General features: G+C 37.3%; 1 protein-coding gene across 2 annotated transcripts; it reads left to right on the forward strand.

Annotated features, from left to right (window-relative positions):
* Nucleotides 1-928: 928 nt before the first annotated feature.
* Nucleotides 929-24450, forward strand: LOC137652372 (uncharacterized). 2 transcript variants are annotated; one of them, XM_068385740.1, is made up of 6 exons: nucleotides 929-1060; nucleotides 12884-13454; nucleotides 19144-19354; nucleotides 22543-22694; nucleotides 23313-23471; nucleotides 23948-24450. In XM_068385740.1, the coding sequence occupies exons 2-6, from the start codon at nucleotides 13158-13160 to the stop codon at nucleotides 24158-24160; spliced, it is 1032 nt and encodes a 343-aa protein (XP_068241841.1). In that variant the 5' UTR covers nucleotides 929-1060; nucleotides 12884-13157; the 3' UTR covers nucleotides 24161-24450. The 2 variants fall into 2 exon arrangements, with proteins under 2 accessions (XP_068241841.1, XP_068241842.1); XM_068385741.1 differs by lacking the exon at nucleotides 929-1060 and adding an exon at nucleotides 1472-1547.
* The last annotated feature ends 283 nt before the right edge of the window (nucleotides 24451-24733 follow it).

A 24733-nucleotide genomic window follows, 5' to 3' on the forward strand; every position in this document is an offset into this window, starting at 1 on the left:
TCATAAATAAACTATAAGAAGACTCATGTCCGCCTGGTCAACAAAAAAGCATTTGCTCCAACTTTGAACAATTGCAAAAAAGTATTGATATAATTATTCTTTAGAAATTGTTTTACCAAATGGCCAAACACGTCCATAGATTTGAGTTCTTGTCGTTTGTATTAAGGAGCAAATGTATTTTTATGAGTTTTTTTTTTTTGTTATTTCTAAATCTAATATAATTCTTGCTCTGAGATCGTTGGGGGAGAAGCAGTCCAATGACGTGATGTGATTTATTTTTTATGAAATATAACAAATGTTCATGTTATACATAATTACATAAATAAATATACACACACGCATTTACCTGTACATTTATCTATATATCGATCTATCTATTTATCTTTATATATATATATATATGGGTGTGTATGTCTGTGTATATATATATATATATATGGGTGTGTATGTCTGTATATATTTATATATATATATACTGTATATACACTAATATATATATATATGTGTGTAGAAATCACGAAAGCTGACACGTGATGAATATAAAATGTATTATAGCCACGAAAGGAAAAATGAAAAAGACTTCATTTTTCCTTTCGTGGCTATAATACACATATATTATATGTATATATATATATATATATATATATCATATGTTGTAAGTATGCAATATATATACAATATAATTATATATATATATAATATATATACAATATATATATATATTATATGTATGTAAGTATGCATATATATACATATGCATATATATATATATATATATAGAGAGAGAGAGAGAGAGGAGAGAGGAGGGAGAGAGAGAGAGAGAGAGAGAGAGAGAGAGATTGTGCGTACCACAATGACTGATTTAAAGGAAAAAGATAACGTGACTAGTGTAGCAATCATGGTCTGATAACGTTTAGAATCAAGAGAGCCTTTGTCATGTTATCTTTTGCAATGGATTACTGTAAGAACAGGCGGGTCTTGAATCACCAACCGACATGAGCGAGGTAGATATGAGGTCTTAGGAGATCCAGTCCCTTACTGACAATCTTCACTTCAGAAGGTAAGGAACGACATCTTTTGAAGACGAGTGATCTAATAATCTTCACTTCAGAAGGTAAGGAACGACATCTTTTGAAGACGAGTGATCTAATAATCTTCACTTCAGAAGGTAAGGAACGACATCTTTCGAAGACGAGTGATCTAATAATCTTCACTTCAGAAGGTAAGGAACGACATCTTTCGAAGACGAGTGATCTAATAATCTTCACTTCAGAAGGTAAGGAACGACATCTTTTGAAGACGAGTGATCTAATAATCTTCACTTCAGAAGGTAAGGAACGACATCTTTTGAAGACGAGTGATCTAATAATCTTCACTTCAGAAGGTAAGGAACGACATCTTTCGAAGACGAGTGATCTAATAATCTTCACTTCAGAAGGTAAGGAACGACATCTTGTTGAAGACGAGTGATCTAATAATCTTCACTTCAGAAGGTAAGGAACGACATCTTTTGAAGACGAGTGATCTAATAATCTTCACTTCAGAAGGTAAGGAACGACATCTTTTGAAGACGAGTGATCTAATTATTTTTTTAAGATAGATGAAGAGGAGAATTGATAGGCCATTGGATTCTTCTTCGTTTGCAATTTGGAGACGAGAGTGCTAAGGGTTTCTCTGGCTTCCGGATCAATGGACGGCTGACAGTGTTCTCTTATCGGGTTCTCATTTGACTTCATGTCGTTCATTAATGCATTCACGAATGTTCATTATTAGATGGACGTTATATATCATGAATAAGAAATTAAGTAGCGTTTTTTGAACCTCTGAAATGGCTTTTAAAAAGTCTCCGCTTAGAATTTTACTGATGTTAACCCTAAGGGAGGTTTTTCGCGACTTGAATAATGATAATAATAAGAATAATCTCTACATACGGTGTCATTGTGATAGTCCCCAGGACGATAATTAATGTTATCAAGAGATGTTTAAAGTACAACTAAAATCCTGCTGGTTGTTCAAATTACAACATAATGTCAGGCTACTAATAGTGATAGAAACAACAACAACAACAACAACAACAACAATAATAATAATAATAATAATAATTTATAACAATGATAAACAATTTTAGAACTTTTGTAATCAAGTCCTCTACTTAAGAAAAAGGAAATGATTATTTTTCTGTAGGACCAAATTGGGTTCCCGAAATCGGAGCTCAAACCTCAAGTTGTGAAAGGGATTCATGAATTTTCCTAACTGATCATCCATTTTTCTATTGAATTGAATTTATGAATTTGGGATATATGGCCCAGCGCTGGGTCCAGGAAGACCATTGAATACAAATTAGATGTAGCTGGTAGATGGATGAGGCAATAGAGTTGGATAATGAAGTAGAATTTGAAAGATGGACGGAAGACATTGAAAAGACCCTTGGTTTTGATCTCATTTTTTTGCAGTAAAATAGTCTAGTTTAGTCTAATTCGTATGCCTTGACATCTCTCTCTCTCTCTCTCTCTCTCTCTCTCTCTCTCAATAATATGGTATACGAATTCTAGAATAAGTTAGACAAGATCAGAAAAACTAAGCGTTTAACTAACTAACATTATACAAGAGCAAATGGAGTCTCCGTGGATAGACTAAAAAGTCTTTGAGCCATCCAAAACCCTTGTAACTCTCTCTCTCTCTCTCTCTCTCTCTCTCTCTCTCTCTCTCTCTCTCTCTCTCTCTCTCTCTCTCTCTCTCTGTGGTAGCTTTAACATTGTGCATAGGGAGTGCATCAAGCTTAACAAAATGCAGGTTTTACGAAAACTTGTAATTTGAATTTTGATTTATAAATTGAGCCATATGGTGTAGCGTTGGTGCCGAGGGTACCATTCATGCCCAAAAGCCATGTTCCTTACTTTTCTTGTAGTTTATACTTTACCTTATTTCCTTTCCTCACTGGGCTATTTTTCCCTGTTGGAATCCTTAGGCTTATGGCATTCTGCTTTTCCAACTGGGGTTGTAGATTGGCTTAGTTTAAGGATTTTAAGGATTTAAGGATTTAAGGATCTTATTAACTCTAGCGACCCCTCTCAGGGTATTTGAGTACATTACAAAATATACAAAATTATAATTTGACTTACAATAATAGTACAAGATGGCAGTTAAAAGAAACAAAAATACTTCTATTCACATATCTATACAATACTGTACATATATCCGTATACACATATATGCCATGTATAATGGGGACATGAGCCCATATGGACTATACTCAATTTTTTTTTAATGAGACGCATTTGCACTGACTCGCAGAGGTCCCCTTTTAGCTCGGAAAAATTTCCTGCTATCTGATTGGTTAGAATTACCTTGTCCAACCAATCAGCGATCAGGAAACTTTTCCGAGCTAAAAGGGCACCCCTGCGAGTCGATGCAAATCTACCTCACTAAAAAGAATTGGCTATAGATAAAAAAACTAATATATAACTAAAACTGTTGTATAATCCTTTTTACAAATTTTGCTAGATTGTATAATTCTCTCTTATTTTCTATTTTAAACAATTGACTAAACTTTATACTATTTGGTCTAGTGTAATAATATTTTTTTTTATATACAATTCTCTGAGGCTAATAGAATAAGGACACACCAGAGTATAATGGTATTACACACCATAGTCAATTTCTTTTAGCGAGGCATATTTGCACCGACTCGCTGCGTTGCCCTTTTAGCTCGGAAAAGTTTCCTGATCGCTGATTGGTTGGACAAGATAATTCTAACCAATCAGCGATCAGGAAACTTTTCCGAGCTAAAAGGGCACCGTTGCGAGTCGGTGCAAATCTGCCTCGCTAAAAGAAATGGACTATAGGCATGTTTTAATAATAATAATAATAATAATAATAATAATAATAATAATAATAATAATAATAATAATAAGCTCAAAGAGGTGAATTTTCCACTTCTTTAAATAAGCAACGTACAAATGAATACTTGAGTAGATTTTAGATTAAAGATAATAATGGCATAGTATATATATAGCATATTTTATATTTACAATGGTAAAACTAAATTTTTTGCTTGTCTTACATTAGCGCAATACAGTACTATACAGACTTAAGTAATTTGTCTATCGATAAAAGAATGAAATTAACGTCTCTTTCTAAATCAAATAATCTAAATTACCGACATTTGTCATCTGCCAGAAGCTCGTCTCCGTATCGCTGACCCAAGACTTTTACTGGCAATCTTCTTCATTAAAATCTCTTTGAAAGGTGGATATTTCAGAGTTATGAATACATTGTAGATGACATTAACATAGGTGACCCTCTTGTCATGCACATGTCAAAGGTCATTGTGTTGGTTATCAAATATTGCCTCATTTGACAAATGCAGAGAGGTTTCGGACAAGTTGATTCTTGGCCTTGAACCAGTTCTTTGAGTTGATTTATTTGTTACTTATTACCTGCGTCTAACAATGATATTACTTTTAATGCTTTTATATAAATGAATATAACTAATCTCTCTCTCTCTCTCTCTCTCTCTCTCTCTCTCTCCTCTCTCTCTCTCTCTCTCTCTCTCTCTCTCTCGCTCTCAAAAATACCCTTTGTTTGGTTTTTGCTTTTTCACAGTCAAATAATTAAGTTTAGTTTAATTTGTGTGCCTTAAACCCCTTCTCTCTCTCTCTCTCTCTCTCTCTCTCTCTCTCTCTCTCTCTCTCTCTCTCTCTCTCTCTCTCTCTCTCTCTCTCTCTCTCTCTCTGAAAAATACCTATTGCTTGGTTTTTTCTTTATTCACGATCAAATAATTAAGTTTAGTTTAATTTGTGTGCTTTAAATTCTCTCTCTCTCTCTCTCTCTCTCTCTCTCTCTCTCTCTCTCTCTCTCTCTCTCTCTCTCTCTCTCTCTCTGTATTTAGTTTCTTATTTCGTAAAGTAATGCATATTTTTGCAACATTATCCATCATACTCGGAGCTAAAGGCTAAATGTAAACATAGAATTAATATTTACTAAACCATAGAGTCTATTGATGGTTGCTCATTTGATTTACATGGCAAAATCAAAATTGTGGTATTTAATATGTTCAAAGACGTTTGTGCAATCTGTATATAATTTCTCTCTGCAATGACCATGTCTAGTAACTCGCTAAACTTACCTTTCTGTTCATTTATCAAGAATAGATATTTATGAAGAATAGATGTTTTTGAAGAATAAATATTTTTGAAGTAGCCAAGCGTGGATTTTTGGGGTCTCCGTTCAATCCGACTCTTTTCGAGACCAGATTAAGTTCAGAAGAATATTCTTTATACCTTGGATACGGTAAATTTTAATTCAACACGGTATATAATGCTGTCAGAATGTTAGCTTTCATTTACTATTATTATTATTATTATTATTATTATTACAAGCTAAACTATAACCCTAGTGGGAAAAGCAAGATGCTATAAGCCCAAGGGCTCCAACAGGGAAAGATAGCCCAGTGAGGAGAGGAAACAAGGAAATAGATAAACTACAAGAGAAGTAATAAACAATAAAAATAAGATATTCAAAGAACAGCAACAACATTAAATTAGATCTTTTATATATACAAAAATAAAAAAAAATAAGAGGAAGAAAAATAAGATAGAACAGCGTGCACGAGTGTACCCTCAAGCAAGAGAACTCTAATCCAAGACAGTGGAAGACCATGGTACAAGGCTATGGCACTGCCCAAGACTAGAGAACAATGGTTTGATTTTGGAGTGTCCTTCTCCTAGAAGAGCTACTTACCATAGCTAAATAGTCTCTTCTACCCTTACCAAGATGAAAGTATCCACTGAACAATTACATTGGAGCAGTTAACCCCTTGAGAGAAGAAAAATTGTTTGGTAATCTCAGTGTTGTCATATGTATGAGGAAAGAAGAGAATGTGGAAGTAATATGTCAGACTATTCGGTTTAAGTATAGGCAAAGACAAAATAAGCCTTAACCAAAGAGAGGGATCCAATGTAGAACTGTCTGGCCAGTCAAAGGACACAATAACTCTCTAGCGGTAGTATCTCAACGAGTGGCTGGTACCCTGGTCAAACTACTGCCTCTATTATATATGAATTGATAGGCTATTCTCTCCAAGAAGGACAAAAACTTAGATTAACTAGAAAAGCACCCTGAGAATGCAGACCTTCGCCACGGCAGCTAATTTTTGAAACCAGCTTGCCTTTCCCAGAATCAATTTAGATAGTAGGCGTATTTGAAGTCTGTGTGACAACCATGTGAGAACTTGAGATTAAGGTTAGGGTCAATTCGGTTGACCTTTTGCTCGACCTTGACCTTGGCCTTTGATCAAGGACTTTCAAAATTGAATCACTCCAACGTTGAAACATAATAATTGATCCCTGAAAGTTTCACTGCTCTATGATGTGACGGGCCGAGAGAAGGTTGTGACTCAAAGACAGGATGAAAGCAACTGAGTGAGTTTATTATAGATCACTCTCCTTTATATACAAAAGCTCAATGCAACAGGAAATTTCATGTTCTAAACTGACACCGTTAATGGTGAGAAAAAACAGGCATGTTTATTTAGGTTTATTGTGGTCAGGAAGTTGTTCACAAACAAACAAACAAAATCAAACAAACAAACGGGGGTGAAAACATAACCTCCTCGCAACTTCGTTGGCGGAGGTTAAAAGGCCTTATCTACTTTGCCAGAACATTGTTGCCTAATTTCTGCAATTCATGTTTACTATTAAGTAGAGAAGAAATCGTTTCATCTTTAAGGAATACTTATACCTCATTTCCTCTTGAAGAATTTCTTTTGAGGAAATTTTCCAATAATATTTAGATTTCAAGGCTTTTCTGTTATGAATAAGTCATAAGGATCTTGAACGCTAAAGTTAGTGACTTAAGTCATTTCCTTTACGTCTAGCTCAGGTGTGACACTAGATTAAGAGATAAAGCATAAGGAGGTTGCGCAAGCTTATGAAATATTTGAATGAGTGAGGATTTGGTGTCCGTCTTAAGAATAAAAGAAAATTTTTATATTGTAACAAGTTTCTCAGCTAGAAAAATAGGCCTTCAAAACTCTTACTCCAAAAATTTCCTAATGCCTGATTATTTTGGTTTAAAATCATCAGTTATAGATTGGTTATAAGAATTGCAAGTTTTATTTAATGAAAGATAACGAAAAAAGGACTTCGAAACTCTTACTCCAAGAATTTCATGCCTTATTATCTTGGTTTAAAATAATCAAATATAGATAAATGAGACTTAGGTTGCAAAAATTTCCAGTTACATTTAATAGAAAAATAAAATGAAACTCATCAAAGCCAATGAATTTCAGATGTACATTTTTTTATCAACCATCGTAGTTTGATTTGTGCTTTTCATATTCGATATTCTCTGAATTCTTGCTCTGATGATTTTATTTTAGCGATTTTTATAATCTAATTAGGAAATATAGGTTTAAGGATAAAAGATAATTTGATTAACTTTTCTGTTCGAATGTCCAGTTTCTGAGATAAAGTAACGTGAGAGCTTGTGTTGGAAATACTTTTGTTAGTATACTGTGAGAGAGCTTGTGTTGGAAATACTTTTGTTAGTATACTGTGAGAGAGCTTGTATTGGAAATACTTTTGTTAGTATACTGTGAGAGAGCTTGTGTTGGAAATACTTTTGTTAGTATACTGTGAGAGAGCTTGTGTTGGAAATACTTTTGTTAGTATACTGTGAGAGAGCTTGTGTTGGAAATACTTTTGTCAGTATACTGTGAGAGAGCTTGTATTGGAAATACTTTTGTTAGTATACTGTGAGAGAGCTTGTGTTGGAAATACTTTTGTTAGTATACTGTGAGAGAGCTTGTATTGGAAATACTTTTGTTAGTATACTGTGAGAGAGCTTGTGTTGGAAATACTTTTGTTAGTATACTGTGAGAGAGCTTGTGTTAGAAATACTTTTGTTAGTATACTGTGAGAGAGCTTGTGTTGGAAATACTTTTGTTAGTATACTGTGAGAGAGCTTGTGTTGGAAATACTTTTGTTAGTATACTGTGAGAGAGCTTGTGTTGGAAATACTTTTGTTAGTATACTGTGAGAGAGCTTGTGTTGGAAATACTTTTGTTAGTATACTGTGAGAGAGCTTGTATTGGAAATACTTTTGTTAGTATACTGTGAGAGAGCTTGTGTTGGAAATACTTTTGTTAGTATACTGTGAGAGAGCTTGTGTTGGAAATACTTTTGTCAGTATACTGTGAGAGAGCTTGTGTTGGAAATACTTTTGTTAGTATACTGTGAGAGAGCTTGTGTTGGAAATACTTTTGTTAGTATACTGTGAGAGAGCTTGTATTGGAAATACTTTTGTTAGTATACTGTGAGAGAGCTTGTATTGGAAATACTTTTGTTAGTATACTGTGAGAGAGCTTGTGTTGGAAATACTTTTGTTAGTATACTGTGAGAGAGCTTGTGTTGGAAATACTTTTGTTAGTATACTGTGAGAGAGCTTGTGTTGGAAATACTTTTGTTAGTATACTGTGAGAGAGCTTGTGTTGGAAATACTTTTGTCAGTATACTGTGAGAGAGCTTGTGTTGGAAATACTTTTGTCAGTATACTGTTAGAGAGCTTGTGTTGGAAATACGTTTGTCAGTATACTGTGAGAGAGCTTGTGTTGGAAATACTTTTGTTAGTATACTGTGAGAGAGCTTGTGTTGGAAATACGTTTGTCAGTATACTGTGAGAGAGCTTGTGTTGGAAATACTTTTGTTAGTATACTGTGAGAGAGCTTGTGTTGGAAATACTTTTGTTAGTATACTGTGAGAGAGCTTGTGTTGGAAATACTTTTGTTAGTATACTGTGAGAGAGCTTGTGTTGGAAATACTTTTGTTAGTATACTGTGAGAGAGCTTGTGTTGGAAATACTTTTGTCAGTATACTGTTAGAGAGCTTGTGTTGGAAATACGTTTGTCAGTATACTGTGAGAGAGCTTGTGTTGGAAATACTTTTGTTAGTATACTGTGAGAGAGCTTGTGTTGGAAATACGTTTGTCAGTATACTGTGAGAGAGCTTGTGTTGGAAATACTTTTGTTAGTATACTGTGAGAGAGCTTGCGTTGGAAATACTTTTGTTAGTATACTGTGAGAGAGCTTGCGTTGGAAATACTTTTGTTAGTATACTGTGAGAGAGCTTGCGTTGGAAATACTTTTGTTAGTATACTGTGAGAGAGCTTGCGTTGGAAATACTTTTGTTAGTATACTGTGAGAGAGCTTGCGTTGGAAATACTTTTGTTAGTATACTGTGAGAGAGCTTGCGTTGGAAATACTTTTGTTAGTATACTGTGAGAGAGCTTGCGTTGGAAATACTTTTGTTAGTATACTGTGAGAGAGCTTGTGTTGGAAATACTTTTGTTAGTATACTGTGAGAGAGCTTGCGTTGGAAATACTTTTGTTAGTATACTGTGAGAGAGCTTGTGTTGGAAATACTTTTGTTAGTATACTGTGAGAGAGCTTGTGTTGGAAATACTTTTGTTAGTATACTGTGAGAGAGCTTGTGTTGGAAATACTTTTGTCAGTATACTGTGAGAGAGCTTGTGTTGGAAATACGTTTGTCAGTATACTGTGAGAGAGCTTGTGTTGGAAATACTTTTGTTAGTATACTGTGAGAGAGCTTGTGTTGGAAATACTTTTGTTAGTATACTGTGAGAGAGCTTGTGTTGGAAATACTTTTGTTAGTATACTGTGAGAGAGCTTGTGTTGGAAATACTTTTGTTAGTATACTGTGAGAGAGCTTGTGTTGGAAATACTTTTGTTAGTATACTGTGAGAGAGCTTGTGTTGGAAATACTTTTGTTAGTATACTGTGAGAGAGCTTGTGTTGGAAATACTTTTGTCAGTATACTGTGAGAGAGCTTGTGTTGGAAATACTTTTGTTAGTATACTGTGAGAGAGCTTGTGTTGGAAATACTTTTGTCAGTATACTGTGAGAGAGCTTGTGTTGGAAATACGTTTGTCAGTATACTGTGAGAGAGCTTGTGTTGGAAATACTTTTGTTAGTATACTGTGAGAGAGCTTGTGTTGGAAATACGTTTGTCAGTATACTGTGAGAGAGCTTGTGTTGGAAATACTTTTGTTAGTATACTGTGAGAGAGCTTGTGTTGGAAATACTTTTGTCAGTATACTGTGAGAGAGCTTGCGTTGGAAATACTTTTGTTAGTATACTGTGAGAGAGCTTGCGTTGGAAATACTTTTGTTAGTATACTGTGAGAGAGCTTGCGTTGGAAATACTTTTGTTAGTATACTGTGAGAGAGCTTGCGTTGGAAATACGTTTGTTAGTATACTGTGAGAGAGCTTGTGTTGGAAATACTTTTGTTAGTATACTGTTAGAGAGCTTGTGTTGGAAATACGTTTGTCAGTATACTGTGAGAGAGCTTGTGTTGGAAATACTTTTGTTAGTATACTGTGAGAGAGCTTGTGTTGGAAATACGTTTGTCAGTATACTGTGAGAGAGCTTGTGTTGGAAATACTTTTGTTAGTATACTGTGAGAGAGCTTGTGTTGGAAATACTTTTGTTAGTATACTGTGAGAGAGCTTGTGTTGGAAATACTTTTGTTAGTATACTGTGAGAGAGCTTGCGTTGGAAATACTTTTGTTAGTATACTGTGAGAGAGCTTGTGTTGGAAATACGTTTGTCAGTATACTGTGAGAGAGCTTGTGTTGGAAATACTTTTGTTAGTATACTGTGAGAGAGCTTGTGTTGGAAATACGTTTGTCAGTATACTGTGAGAGAGCTTGTGTTGGAAATACTTTTGTTAGTATACTGTGAGAGAGCTTGTGTTGGAAATACTTTTGTTAGTATACTGTGAGAGAGCTTGTGTTGGAAATACTTTTGTCAGTATACTGTTAGAGAGCTTGTGTTGGAAATACGTTTGTCAGTATACTGTGAGAGAGCTTGTGTTGGAAATACTTTTGTTAGTATACTGTGAGAGAGCTTGTGTTGGAAATACTTTTGTTAGTATACTGTGAGAGAGCTTGTGTTGGAAATACTTTTGTTAGTATACTGTGAGAGAGCTTGCGTTGGAAATACTTTTGTTAGTATACTGTGAGAGAGCTTGCGTTGGAAATACTTTTGTTAGTATACTGTGAGAGAGCTTGTGTTGGAAATACTTTTGTTAGTATACTGTGAGAGAGCTTGCGTTGGAAATACTTTTGTTAGTATACTGTGAGAGAGCTTGCGTTGGAAATACTTTTGTTAGTATACTGTGAGAGAGCTTGTGTTGGAAATACTTTTGTTAGTATACTGTGAGAGAGCTTGTGTTGGAAATACTTTTGTTAGTATACTGTGAGAGAGCTTGTGTTGGAAATACTTTTGTTAGTATACTGTGAGAGAGCTTGTGTTGGAAATACTTTTGTTAGTATACTGTGAGAGAGCTTGTGTTGGAAATACTTTTGTTAGTATACTGTGAGAGAGCTTGTGTTGGAAATACTTTTGTCAGTATACTGTTAGAGAGCTTGTGTTGGAAATACGTTTGTCAGTATACTGTGAGAGAGCTTGTGTTGGAAATACTTTTGTTAGTATACTGTGAGAGAGCTTGTGTTGGAAATACTTTTGTTAGTATACTGTGAGAGAGCTTGTGTTGGAAATACTTTTGTTAGTATACTGTGAGAGAGCTTGCGTTGGAAATACTTTTGTTAGTATACTGTGAGAGAGCTTGCGTTGGAAATACTTTTGTTAGTATACTGTGAGAGAGCTTGCGTTGGAAATACTTTTGTTAGTATACTGTGAGAGAGCTTGTGTTGGAAATACTTTTGTTAGTATACTGTTAAAATTTTGCATTAAGAAACGGTAAAAAATCGTGGAATAAATGTAGCCAGACATTTTCCATTTCAAAATACGGATAAGTTGACGTAAAGTAGTGATATTACAGTCAACAACCCGTAAAAGATAATAACAAAGTAAGGTAAATATTACGGTCGCCTTTATTTACTGAAATACGGCTGAGAACGGTATATTTTTACGGAGAATTTCCGATTAAAATTAATGTTTTTTTTTTTTTTTTTTTTTTTTTTTTTTTTTTTTTTTTTTTTTTTTAAGTAAGCTTTACGTGCGTGGGGTTTGTTTTGGCATGGCTCGAGAACGTCATTTACTGAAGTCAAAAACTAATTTTCCACCTTCCAAAAATTACCTGAAATTATCAAAGGATGTATTAAATAACAATTGATGTGGTAATAACCATCTTTGTTTAATTCAGCTTAGGAATGAGTTTTCCATTCATGGGAATTTGGGTCTGAAAATTATCAGGGTTTTGAAGAAGCATAATTTTAAGGCAATTGTAGGATTTCTTTAAAAATGGTAGAACCATAAATGAGCCTGTCATTTATATAAGGACAAAATTTTTTTTAAAGCTTAGCCTTTTTTTTATGTAGACGAAATAAACCGTGCATAGAAATGTATGTTTTCATTGTTCAAAAAATATTATATCAAGAAAATACTGCAGTTTATTTAAAAACAATATTACAATAAGGATTTTATAGAAAATTTTTCATGTTGCGACGGAAATGTTCAAACGAACACTGATGAAATTCTGTATATGATATAATCCATTAGTTTTAGTATCACATTTTCATCAGCTTGTGTCAAATAAAAAAAAAAAATCAATGATAGAATTAGAATGTCAAAACTGTGAGAGCCTGAGGAAAAACACACTACATGATAAAATATACTGTACATTCAAGCATTTTATTATTATTATTATTACTATCCAAGCTACAACCCTAGTTGGAAAAGCAAGATGCTATAAGCCCAGGGGCTCCAACAGGGAAAAATAGACAAAGACAATACTTATCATAGGTTACCATTACTATTCTTCTTCTTCTTCTTCTTCTTCTTCTTATTATTATTATTATTATTATTATTATTATTATTATTATTATTATTATTATTATTAGGTATGCTACAACTCTTGTTGGAGAAGCTGGATGCTATAAGACCAGGGGCTCCAACAGGGAAAATAGCCCAGAGAGGAGAGGAAACAAGGAAATAAATAAACTACAAGAGAGGCAATGAACAGTTAAGAATAAAATATTTTAGGAATAGTAACAACATCAAAATAGATCTTTCATATATAAACAATAAAAATTTGGAAAAAAAGAAGAGAAATAAGATAGAATAGTGTGCCCGAGTGTACCCTCTAGCAAGAGAACTTAACGGGAAAAATTGATCATGTTGAAAAACAAACTGAAGAAAACGATCCTCATCATAACATCACTTGGTCTGGCCTACGTAGGCCTACTCCTAAACGAAGCAGCTGTGAAAAACCACCAATCAGAAGCCCAGTCGTGCCGTAACCTAACTTTTGACCTGGGCATCTGCCCCTGCGAGAGAACCATCGAGGCGCCTCCCTATCGCTCCTGTCCTTGGATTACAACGTCTCCTCAGAGAGTTCTTGAGAATTTAGCGGCAATCTACGGCGAATCAACCTGCAGCAGCTGGGCAACTCTCAGAGGGCCTCGGCAGAAGGTACGTTGGCAGGGTTACCAGATTATTTCCACTGGATTATCATACATGAACCTTAAAATTATCGTTTTTTTAAACCAAAATTATCGTACACACTTTCAACATGATTATTAAGGAGTAATATATATAGTTTATTTCAAGGTATTTTAGTATAATTGTTTAATCAAACACAAACACATACATTGTATATACCCAAGGTATGTATCGTACATCGTACCGGACCCAAAATAATCGTACATGTACGATAATTATCGTACGAATGGCAACCCTGTACGTTGGTTGATCGGCACAAGTGTCGTTCATTGCTGATATTTTTAGATAATTCTTACATCCACACTTAATCATAACTAATTTAACCTAATTTTCATGCAGAGATTTTTATTCTATTGCAGAAGTTTTTATGGGACTGACTAAGGCTCTTGGAATAACTTATTTTTTATTAATATTTTTCTTCATGCAATAGGTTCAAAAGTAAAAGTTTCTTCTTCTTTTCGATCTTATTAATCCAGCTACATTGTAGGGTCGGTCTCTCGAGTCAAATTTTCAATTTATTTCTATTCCTTGCATCTTGTACCCGCAGTCCCTCATCACACACATCCCTCCTCACCACATCCACCGATCTGGTTCGCTTACGCCCTAATCTCCTTCTTCCCATCACTAGCATTTTCTTACCTCTTTTGATTGGTTTAATCTTCTCTCTTCTTATCACATGACCATAGCATCTCAAGATGAGACGCCCTAGCCTTCTCTTTTATATTACAAGTGATATTCCAGCACCCCATCTCACCATCCTCATCTTGGTTCTTTCCAACAGTTTCTTTCCTCTTATGTGCCCAAGTATCTGCCCCATAAAATAGTAAGGGTCTGATATCTGTTTTCTAGATCTTGGTTTTTAGACTTATTGGCATTTTCTTGTTACTTTTTTTTTCCATTTTTGCCCTGCTTCTTTCTTTCTCTGACTCACTGCTTTCTCAGTACTTCACTCCTCTGTTATCATTGATCCCAAGTAGATAAACCCATTGTTCTGTTTTATCACTGTACCATATTCCATTTGAATTTTTACTTCTTTGCGTCTTTCTCTACTATCATTAACTCTCTTTCCAATGTTGACTTTCAATGCTTTCCTTTCTATGGATCTTTTTTATGCGAAAATCTTTAATGCAGGTCTTTTTCTGTGTTTGCTATAATGATTTAATCATCAGCAAATATTAGTTCCTACATTTCTTCATCGTTTATTAATTTCGATGTCAATGTATCTATAATGATGAGAAACAAGAATGAATTCAGAAATGATCCCTGGTTGAAGTTGTGGCAACGCAGCTGTTAGGTTCTAACAGAGAGGCGAGGTGAATGCAACTGACTTTATTAAGCAAGACAATGAGCTTATATACAGATAGTTGAGAGCAAGAAATACACAAAATTCAAGCAGCACAAGATATGAAACAGGTTTATATTATCAGTGCAGGGGAGAGCGAGAGATAAAAAAAAAGCAATACTATGAAAGTGTATGAACGTGTATGAAACACATGCGGTGCATGGCTCCCACTTAAAAAGACATAAATGTGAAATAAAGCGCTCAGCTCTTGGGAGGTGTCCTGTAGGTAGGTCATCTTGCAAGAGATATGCAGGTTTTAAGCGATCAATTGGGACCTAGTCTTCTTGGACATGAATGTTAATTAAGAAAGCTTTCGGTGTGTGGCGGATCACGAGGAAAGGGCTCGTGTAAGGGGTCGTTAGCGGTGGCTTGCATGTGTCATTGCACAGGTAAATGTGTGTTGTTATGTGTGAATCTGTTGGTATGTGTTTCTTCACTGAGGACTTGCAAGTCTGGCTGCATGGAGTAAATTTTCTCACAACATGACGTAGGCACTAGAGATTGTCGGAGGTTACATATGGAAAAAATTCGGCAGGGACGATCAACAGAGTCTTTAAGAGTGGTCCTTAGTTTTAGGAGGACCAAGGAAAGCTGAGTAAACCAATTTTAACCCTTGCATCCGGACATCAAAGCTACTTAGAGGGTACGATGAAACTGTTCAACCACTTCGATTGCTGCAGGGTTGTAGGTAATTGTCTGATGTAGGGTGATGCCTAGGAGACTCACTAATGATATCCACAATTAAGAGGTAAAAGTGGTACCCCTGTCAGAAGTAATATGATCAGGGATACCAAATATTGTTATCGACCCTGAGAATAATGCGGATGTACATGAGGCGGACGTTACAGCTTGCATGGGGATGGTTTCAGGTCAACGAGTGGAGTGGTCATTGATGGTAAACAGGTAACAGTGTCCTTGTGATGTGGGTAGAAAACCTACTACGTTGATGTGAATGTGGGCAAAACGATGCTGAGGTTGAGGAAAGGTACCCACCCCTGAATCCGTGTGTCGATGAACTTTTGAAGCTTGGTATGAAGTATAGGCACAGACCTAATCCTTAGCATCCTTAGTAATGCTGTGCCAAATGAATCTTCAGTAGCTGTGCAGTAGATCAGTGCAAGGGATGGGAGTGGCCATTTATGAAACATAACACCTATCAGCTCATGGGGGCAAGTATCTATGGCTGCGGCCTACCAGTACTGACAGCACAGAGGAGGGTGGCATTTTAGTCGTTGAGGGCGACGTTTTCCAAATGGAGGGATGGGCTGCTGCCAAGGTGTTGTAATCCAATCCCAGGTAAATGGCAGTCAATGTGTTTCTTTACAGGGCATCGGCAACAGGATTAATTTTCCCAGGGACGTGTTGAAGGGTGCCACTGTATTCAGTCATGCCAGATTCCATCTTGGACAGTTTCCTACTGAAAAATGCCAATGGGCAGGGCGAGCCATTGACCACCTGCTCAAGTACTGCACCAATAGTGACATTACTGGCATCGGTGGAGAAAAGGAAAGGGTCATGTGGCACAGGAAAAGTGAGACCAGCAGAGGTTGATAGGGCATTCTTTGCATTGTCGAAGGCCGCTTCTTGAAGTGGATCCCACTTCAGGTCTTTTGGCTTGTCCTTAAGGGAGGCATAGAGGGGGCAAGAGTGAAAGCGATGTCTGGCAGAAACTGAGGATAATAGTGGATCATGACTGAGAATTCTTGCAGTGCTTTGACAGTCAAAGGCGTGGGAAAGTTCTGAACGGCTGCTACCTTCTCAGGGAGTGGGTGGACACCTTCAGGAGTGATGCGGGGCCTTATGAATGATACTTCATTGGTGCTAAAGGTACACTTGTCATATCAAATTACAAGTCCGTTCTGTTGTAGGCCTTCGAGAATGATGTGCAGGTGACGAAGGTGTTCCTCTTTGGAGGAGGAGAGCACAAGTTCATGAGGCGTTGAAAAGTGGTCCCAGAATTATGAAGGTCAAAATAGGAGTAATTGAAGGTGTAGGTACCAAATGGGGTGGTGATGGCAGTCTTGGGGATGTCTTCTGGGTTCTTGGGCACCTGATAATACCCCTTCAAGAGGTCGAGCGTGGAGAAAGCCTTTGCTTTGTGCAAGTAGGAGATAATATTGGCAATGTTAGGGAGGGCATAGTGATCTCGTTCTTTCTGCATCTTCAGACGCCTGTAATCCCAACAAGGGCGTAGGGAACCATCCTTCTTCAGGGCAATATGTAAGGGTGACAACCATAGGCTTGAGGCCTTCTGGCAAAGGCCCATTTCTTCCATTTCAGCGAACATTTGTTTAGCGGTTGCCAAACAATTTGGGGCCAGATGCTTGAATCTGACAAACAATGGGGGCCTTATTGTCTTGATATGGTGATGAATACCGTGCTTGGCGGGAACCGTGGGCATTTGGCGAAGTTCAGGACAGAAGACTTCTAGGTATGATGTAAGGAGGTGGACGTTTGGCGAAGTTTAGGACAGAAGCCATCCAGGTACAACTTGAGGAGGTGGGCGTCGGCATCTGTGGGTGTCCTGATGTGGAGTGCGAGGTCAGAAGGGGGCAGTTGAAGAGGTGTCAATAAGTCCAAGTCAGCGTTGACTAATCATCGATGCCCCACATCAACCAGGAGGGGGAAATGTGCAAGGAAATCCGTACCGAGTAGAGGCAATCTTACATCTATAACGAGAGATTTCCAGTGACATTTGGTTCTCCCAAATGATAGTGAGTATCTCGTATCCATAGGTGGGGATCTCTGATCCATTGGCAGCTACCAGGTGGGTGTCAGCAGGCTTAGAATGACTACGTCATGTCCTGAAGAGTAACTTTGGAAGAAGGGAACAACAAGCACCAGTGTCTACCAAAACCGCCACACCCATACCTGCACCATGTAAAAAGAAAAGATTAGTGAAAGGGGAAGCCACCACCACAAGTAATGACCTACTTACACATTTTTTGGCCGCTGATAAGCGTCCACACATTTCTTTGCAGCAGCCCCTACTCTGGAGTGATAATAACGCAACTGTGGATGATGAGCATCAGTAAGTGGTTGGAGAGGTCGTTGCTTGGGGGCGTGAGCAGGGGGTGGCATATGGGGGTGGGGTGGGGTGGACAGCCTTGTCACTGCTCCGGCATGTCACAGGGTGGGCGTCCATGTCTTACTGCATTCATGTCGAACTCGGTTCGTGTTGAGTAGTTGTACTCTTTGTCAGGAGTGGAGGCGTTGATGGAGGTCTTGAAAGTGGTGAAGTGGCTATCCATAAGGGCGTCAACTTTGATTATCAGGTCCTTCATGGGCAAGGTATCGACATTGGGGATGGTAACGCGTATAAGTTTGGGTAGGTGTCGTACCCAAAGGGCATGGAGTAGGTCCACTTCCTGAGGAGACCCCTCTGCAGCAGGTTGCAAGCAAGCAATACTGGTAATTTCTCCGAGGGCGACCAAAGCCTTTTCGTCCCCTAACAGGCAAACGCTTCTCTGCTGGCAAAGGGTGGCAGTTTTATTGAGGCAGTGTGTAACAAGGGTAGGGCAAATGGGTGGGCGAAAAAGGCAGTGCAGAGTGGTACTCACTGACTTTATTCAACAAGACATCGAGATTATATACAGATAGTTGAGAGCAAGAAAGACACAAAATAATATAGGGGTATGTTATCAGTACGGGGGAGAGCGAGAGATGAAAAAAGCAATTTCGTTATAATGTACAAGTGTGTATGAAAAACGTAAGGTATAAGGCCCACCACCACAGGGAATGCCTGTTTCCCCATATTTTGATTTTTTTACAGTGGTTCCTGCCATCTCATATTTCACCATCACCAACCTAACCAACTCATCTGGTACTCCTCTCTTAAACACTAATAGACTAACCTTCTTGGCACCCTATCATGTGCCTTTTAAAGGTCCACTAAACACATGTAAACTTTTCTGTTGCCTTCTAAATACTTTTCTTGGTCTTTATTTACTAAAGAAATAGCATCCACTTTTTATGTTTAGAAAGTTAACGTTTCTCTGTTATTGACCCTTCATTTGTTTCTGAGCTAATGCAAGCTTCTTTTAAAGATCATTCTGTAATAGAGTAATTATATATTTCTTACAGCTATGAACATGAAATGCCTATGATAAAAACCGTCTAGCAAATTGTTTCCAGAACCATTCGCAACTTGTGTTGTGATATAAATTGACATTGTTAAAACTCGTACTTTGATATTTGCTCTGAATGTTTACTCATCATATGTTTCTGGTTAAGTCTGTGTTTCATGGGCCTGCGTTTCTTGGCATCATCGGTAATTAATGTAGAATCTATCAAGTATTTGGTTATATCCATTTGTAGGTAGTGAGCTACTCCGTCTATGGCACCTTTCCAAGTGATTACTACAGAGGATTGGAAAGTCTGATCCCTGAAGTACAGAGAGTGTACCCTGGCTGGAGTGTCAGAGTTTATCATCGTCTTAACATGTCGGATGTTGTCGTCAATAGATGGCTGTGCGATTTGGCCTGCAAATACCCACATCTGGATCTGTGTCACACTGACTACTTACCAGGTAAGTTGCTATTATCATTTATTTGTGATATAGAAAATTCCTCAGTTTTCAAGGTGGAACTTAGCAGACACTAAATTAGTAATGGGGTTTTACAATTAGATATGTCAAGTAGATTAAAGTTTCTAGAGGAGATGGAATTTTAACTTGAAAATTACAATCGGTATTTAAACTCTGAAATAGAGTATCAGAACATTTATTTTCCGGTATAATAGTTTATTTGGTAACCAGTTAAAAAGAATTAACATCATGTTGATTAACGTGAAGTTTGAGTGCTAGCCACTGAACACGGAACCTGACAGGGTAATTCTTCATTAAAGAGCATGAATGGTGGGTGTTAGATACACTGGCAGAGAAGAGTTTTATCACAGATATAGATCCCTTTTGGTAATAATGCTATTTCTATTCATGAAATGAGTGATTATCTTCACCAAGAACACTAGCTAAAGACTTAGTTCTGTTTCAGTATTCATTTATGAAATGTAAAACTAACATTTGATGCTCATTGAAAATATCACGATTTGATGTGTCATCCATACAAAGATTGAAATCTCCATTCCCTGATTACCATTTCGAAACCTTCAACAAACAAACAATACAAACTCTGAATACCATTTCAACATTTTATTTTGGAAATCGTTAGAGGTAGCACTTGGGTATACCGAATGAATCTATTGACATTTCATCTCTCTATCACTGATAGTACAGCATATAGTCTTAAACTCAAAACATAACATGATTACACATAATGCATGTAATTATATTGAAATTTTACATTCATAATAAGCTGAACAGATACTAAATATTTTCATATAAAATTATCGATGTCTACTGTTCGGTTACCCAAAGCTGAATGACAACTTTACTGCTTACAACACGAAAACCCCGTGCCTTACCGCCAACTTGAAACGCCACCTGGCGGTTACTTCATTACAAACAAGGGAAAATAATTTTCTTTTAATTCGTTCCTCAAACACAGAAAATTATATTACATAACTTTTTCCTTGTCAATCATCTCAATGAGCATATTAAACTCCCAAAGAATTTATTTGCATTTCTTCTAGGATGTTTGTTAAATATTACTACAGATATTTGTTAATTTGTGTGTGTTAAGTTTATTTCTATACATTCAAAATTTGTTACACTAGTTCTCAGAATAGGCTTTGAGAACGAAAAGCCCAACTCCCTGCCTCTAACTTGCCCTTTCTCGGAATAGGGAAAGAAAGCCTGTATATTGGGGGTCATTTCAGATATCTTAGCCTTTTCGAAGTGATTTAACCATGTTACGGATACCACTATGTTGTAACATTTCTCATTTATCAATTCTATAATTTGAAATGTCTTACTACCAATACATTTAAATTACGTAGCATAAGTTTATGACGTCCATAGTATCTCTGCTAGTCTCGTCAATTCCTAATCTAAAGCTTTGCCATTTCTTGAAATCACTAAATGATCATTTGGATTTTTTAACTTGGTGCAATTCATACATTTTACCAATTTGGAGTTACATTCCTCTGTATTATGATTTCTTGCACATTTCCCACACACTTCATCATCAGTCCTGAACTTACAGACTTTTTCCAAATGTCCACACCTTTGACAGTGGAGGCAGGTGACCGCTTGGTACCCATTGCAGCATAACTCTGTCACCAATATCACGAATAGCTTTTCGAATTTCAGGATCACATTTCAGCATGAAGTGGGTAGAACAACCTGCTGCGCTTTACTTGAATGACAGACTTGTCTTCTCTACACTCTGGACTGGATCCAAACAATGATTATTATGATTCAAAGCATTAACTACAGCGTCTTCATCACTGAGTACATTACATATCATTATTTTTTGTTTTAGGTTTCATTAGTTTTCAAATTTTTCATATTTTGGTATGAGCAACCTTTGTTTTGAATCTTATTCCCTGTTTTGTCTCGAAACCTTCTATTAGTGAAATTTACATTTTCCTTTGAAGTAATTCTCATATTAAGAGCTGGAATATTTTCGATTGGTTTTTTCAACCTCATTTTCACTGTTGGTGATTTTAGTTGATCTATCTATGTACCAGGGCACTTCCCCAAATTCTAGGGGGTAGCAGGCCTAAAATAAGAACAAAAGGGAACCTTTCCAGCCTGAAGAGGGATTCAGTCGAGTTTGGTTGGTACTGCTATGGTCCCACATCCCACCCTCCCCTGCTATCCTCCACAATGAAGCTTCATATGCTGAATCCCCTACTGCTGATACTTTAGCGGTCACCAAGGCAACCGGAGGAAGCAGCAGGGCCTACCAGAACTGCGTCACAATCGCTCGCCATTCATTCCTACTTCTAGCACGCTCTTTTGCCTCTCTCACATCTATCCTCCTGTCACCTAGAGCTTCCTTCACTGCATCCATCCACCCAAACCTTGGCCTTTCTCTTGTACTTCTCCCATCAACTCTTACATTCACCACCTTCTTCAGTAGACAGCCATTTTCCATTCTCTCTATATGGCCAAATCATCTCAACACATTCATAACCATCCCAGCTGCGAAATAATTTCTTACTCCTGTTCTCACCTTCATTACTTCGTTCCAAACCCTATCTAATCGAGATACACCAGCCATACTCTTCAGATGCTTCATCTCGAATACAATTTCTGTCTCTGCATCACTTTCATTCCACACAACTCCAATCCATATATCACAGTTGGTACAATCACTTTCACATACAGAATTCTCTTTTACATTCATTCTTAACCCTCTATTCTTTACCGCATCCTTCACTGCCCCCAAACACTTTACAACATTCATTCACACTCCCCCCCCCCCGACCAACATCTGCTTCCACTCCACCATTTGCAACAGCAACACAACCCAAGCACTTAAAATGCTCTACTTCCTTAAGTAACTCTCCATTCAACATGGCGTTTAATATAGCACAAACCTCCCTTCTCATGCATCTCATAACCTTACTCTTACCCATTAACTCTCAACTTCCTTCTCTCATATACCCTTCCAAACTCTGTCACTAATCGATCCAGCTTCTCGGAGTCTGCAACTAATACTGTATTATCCACAAACAACAACTGATTCATCTCTCACTCATGATCACTCTCGTCTGTCAGTTTCAATTCTCGACCAAGCGCTCAAGCGTATTTGTTAAATTGAGGGATTGTATGCTTGTGGCTAATGGTCATAATTGATTATTTTCCATCAGTTTTAGGTAACATAAGCAAAGTAACAGGACGAGCTTGGAGGTTCGCTGTGATGGGAGACCCCTTGGTCGACTGGTACATGGTCCGGGATACCGACTCTCCAATACTGCAGAGGGAACTGGATGCTGTGAACATGTGGCTCTCATCTGGCACTGTCAGTCTAAAGAGGTTTTTCATAATTCATATAAGTCTTTATTTAGTAACTATGTCTGGAATTAAACAAAATCCATATACTTTCATTACAATTAGAGCAGGATAGAAGCTACTGGTGGATTATAGTTATGAATAAATCTCATATAAAAGAAGCGTAAGCAGAGGCGTAGCCAAGTCCGAGTCTGGATCCCAGACCCTGTCTCTTAGGCAGAAATTTACAAGATAAAACATGTATGTAATAACAATTTACAACGAAGATGAAGGAAATCAAAATACTGTGAAATAAAGTCTTAATTTCTATTCCTAAAACTATTATTTTACTTTTATGTATTAGACCTCTCTTATAATTTAACATTGTAAATTCATGTCCCATTTCCGAATTTCTCTCTAATTATCTAGCTACAAAAATTATGGTGGACAACCCGCATCCCCTTTTAAAAGTTCTGGCTACGCCACTAGCTGCAAGTCTAAATGAAACTCAAAGTATATTATGAATTGGTTTCGTCCTGACAATGTCTTTGAACGAAACCAATCGAGACTATGCTTCATGTCATAAGTAGATATTTTGTTCAATGCGATTCTAAACGACATCTCTGATAACTGTCCATGATCTTTACAGTGTTTCCACGTGATGCGAGACCATCCTTACCACGGGGTTCCAATAATGGGCGGAGCTTGGGGTGGCTGTGGCACTTGGCGGGAAAAGGAAGTCCGCTCTATAAGGGACAATATTTTAAAAACGGCGTTCACTGTACGAGCAGACCAGTCTGGAGTTTCAGTTAGTAACTGCTGGTTATGTATTTGAACAAATGAAGTATTATTTAAACAATGAATAGATGATAAAAGTAATGGTATGCACTATGCCTACTTAGATCATCCTGGGCCGATTCAAAATGCCAACACACAAAGGCGATAGAGCGGTCAGTCTATCCCTTTGTCTGTAGCCTTCTACTCTATCCACATTTTCTTTCTTATATCTCGCTGGTCTATCTCTTTTAATTATTACCTCAGAATGTAAATGTAAATTCTTTCCCCAGTTGCATCTTAGATCAATATAGCATTCTTAACCTGTGCCTTTCCATATGGCCCAAACCCCTTAATGAAATAAAATTAGAAAAAAATATATTCTAAAATATCATACCTTACAATAACAAGCAATTGGCTTTCCGCTAGTTGTTAATTTTGCTCATGTTAAAAAAATTCATCTTTTCTGTATAGATATAAAGCAATTAATGTTTTATTTTATATTTCCAGAACAAACTTTGGCCATTGGCTAGAAAAAACATGACATCTCATGATTCGTATACGTGCAAGCATTTTGCTGGATCCCAGCCCTATCCTTCACAAAGACATAACTTCACTTACATTGGTGAGAAGTCTTACATGAAGGCATTCAAAAGGAAGGCTCTCAAAGAATGTCCACTAAAATGCCGGCCACTGGATCATCCCGATTGGTCATATTGTTGAACACTAAATACTTGTCACTGCTTAAATTTTCAACGGATATGCAAAATAGCTTCAGGAGTGACATTCATAGTGTTGGAGTATTCATTATAAGATGATCTGAAGTTGTAAATTAGTCACCACAAAGGGAAATTGTTCATATGAGAGTACAAACTTTTTGGCATTTTAATGTATTGTCTGGCTTAAGCCGAAAAAACTGTTGAATCGATAACAAGATGTTGGGTACTGATAGGGCCCGGCCAGACCAAGCGCGGCTAGCGGGGAGGTTAGCGGCAAGAGGTTCCAGCTGATAATTGAAACCTTAGGTATCTTATGTAGGTGGCCAGATAGGAGTTGCGAGAAGCCTCGCGACTCCTATCTGGCCACCTACATCAGATACCTAAGGTTTCAATTATCAGCTGGAACCTCTTGCCGCTAACCTCGCCGCTCAACGCGCTTGGTCTGGCCGAGCCCATAGGGTGAGGGGATCTACCCATCTACATTCCTGGGTGAATTAAGCCACTTTTGTTTTTAGACGAATCAAGCAGCGACATGCGTTATGGCTCTTCGTCACTCTGCTTACCAGTGGATCTTTCT

The sequence above is a fragment of the Palaemon carinicauda genome, chromosome 13 (genome assembly GCF_036898095.1).
Source record: "Palaemon carinicauda isolate YSFRI2023 chromosome 13, ASM3689809v2, whole genome shotgun sequence".
NCBI lineage: Eukaryota > Metazoa > Arthropoda > Malacostraca > Decapoda > Palaemonidae > Palaemon > Palaemon carinicauda.

Bases quoted from the DNA above. Each gene is read 5' to 3' on its own strand.
- LOC137652372 (XM_068385740.1), top strand. From the start codon at position 13,158: ATGTTGAAAAACAAACTGAAGAAAACGATCCTCATCATAACATCACTT. The intron at 22,695-23,312 runs GTCAGTCTAAAG...TGATCTTTACAG, and splicing joins TGTGGCTCTCATCTGGCACT to TGTTTCCACGTGATGCGAGA. The intron at 23,472-23,947 runs GTTAGTAACTGC...TTATATTTCCAG, and splicing joins CAGACCAGTCTGGAGTTTCA to AACAAACTTTGGCCATTGGC.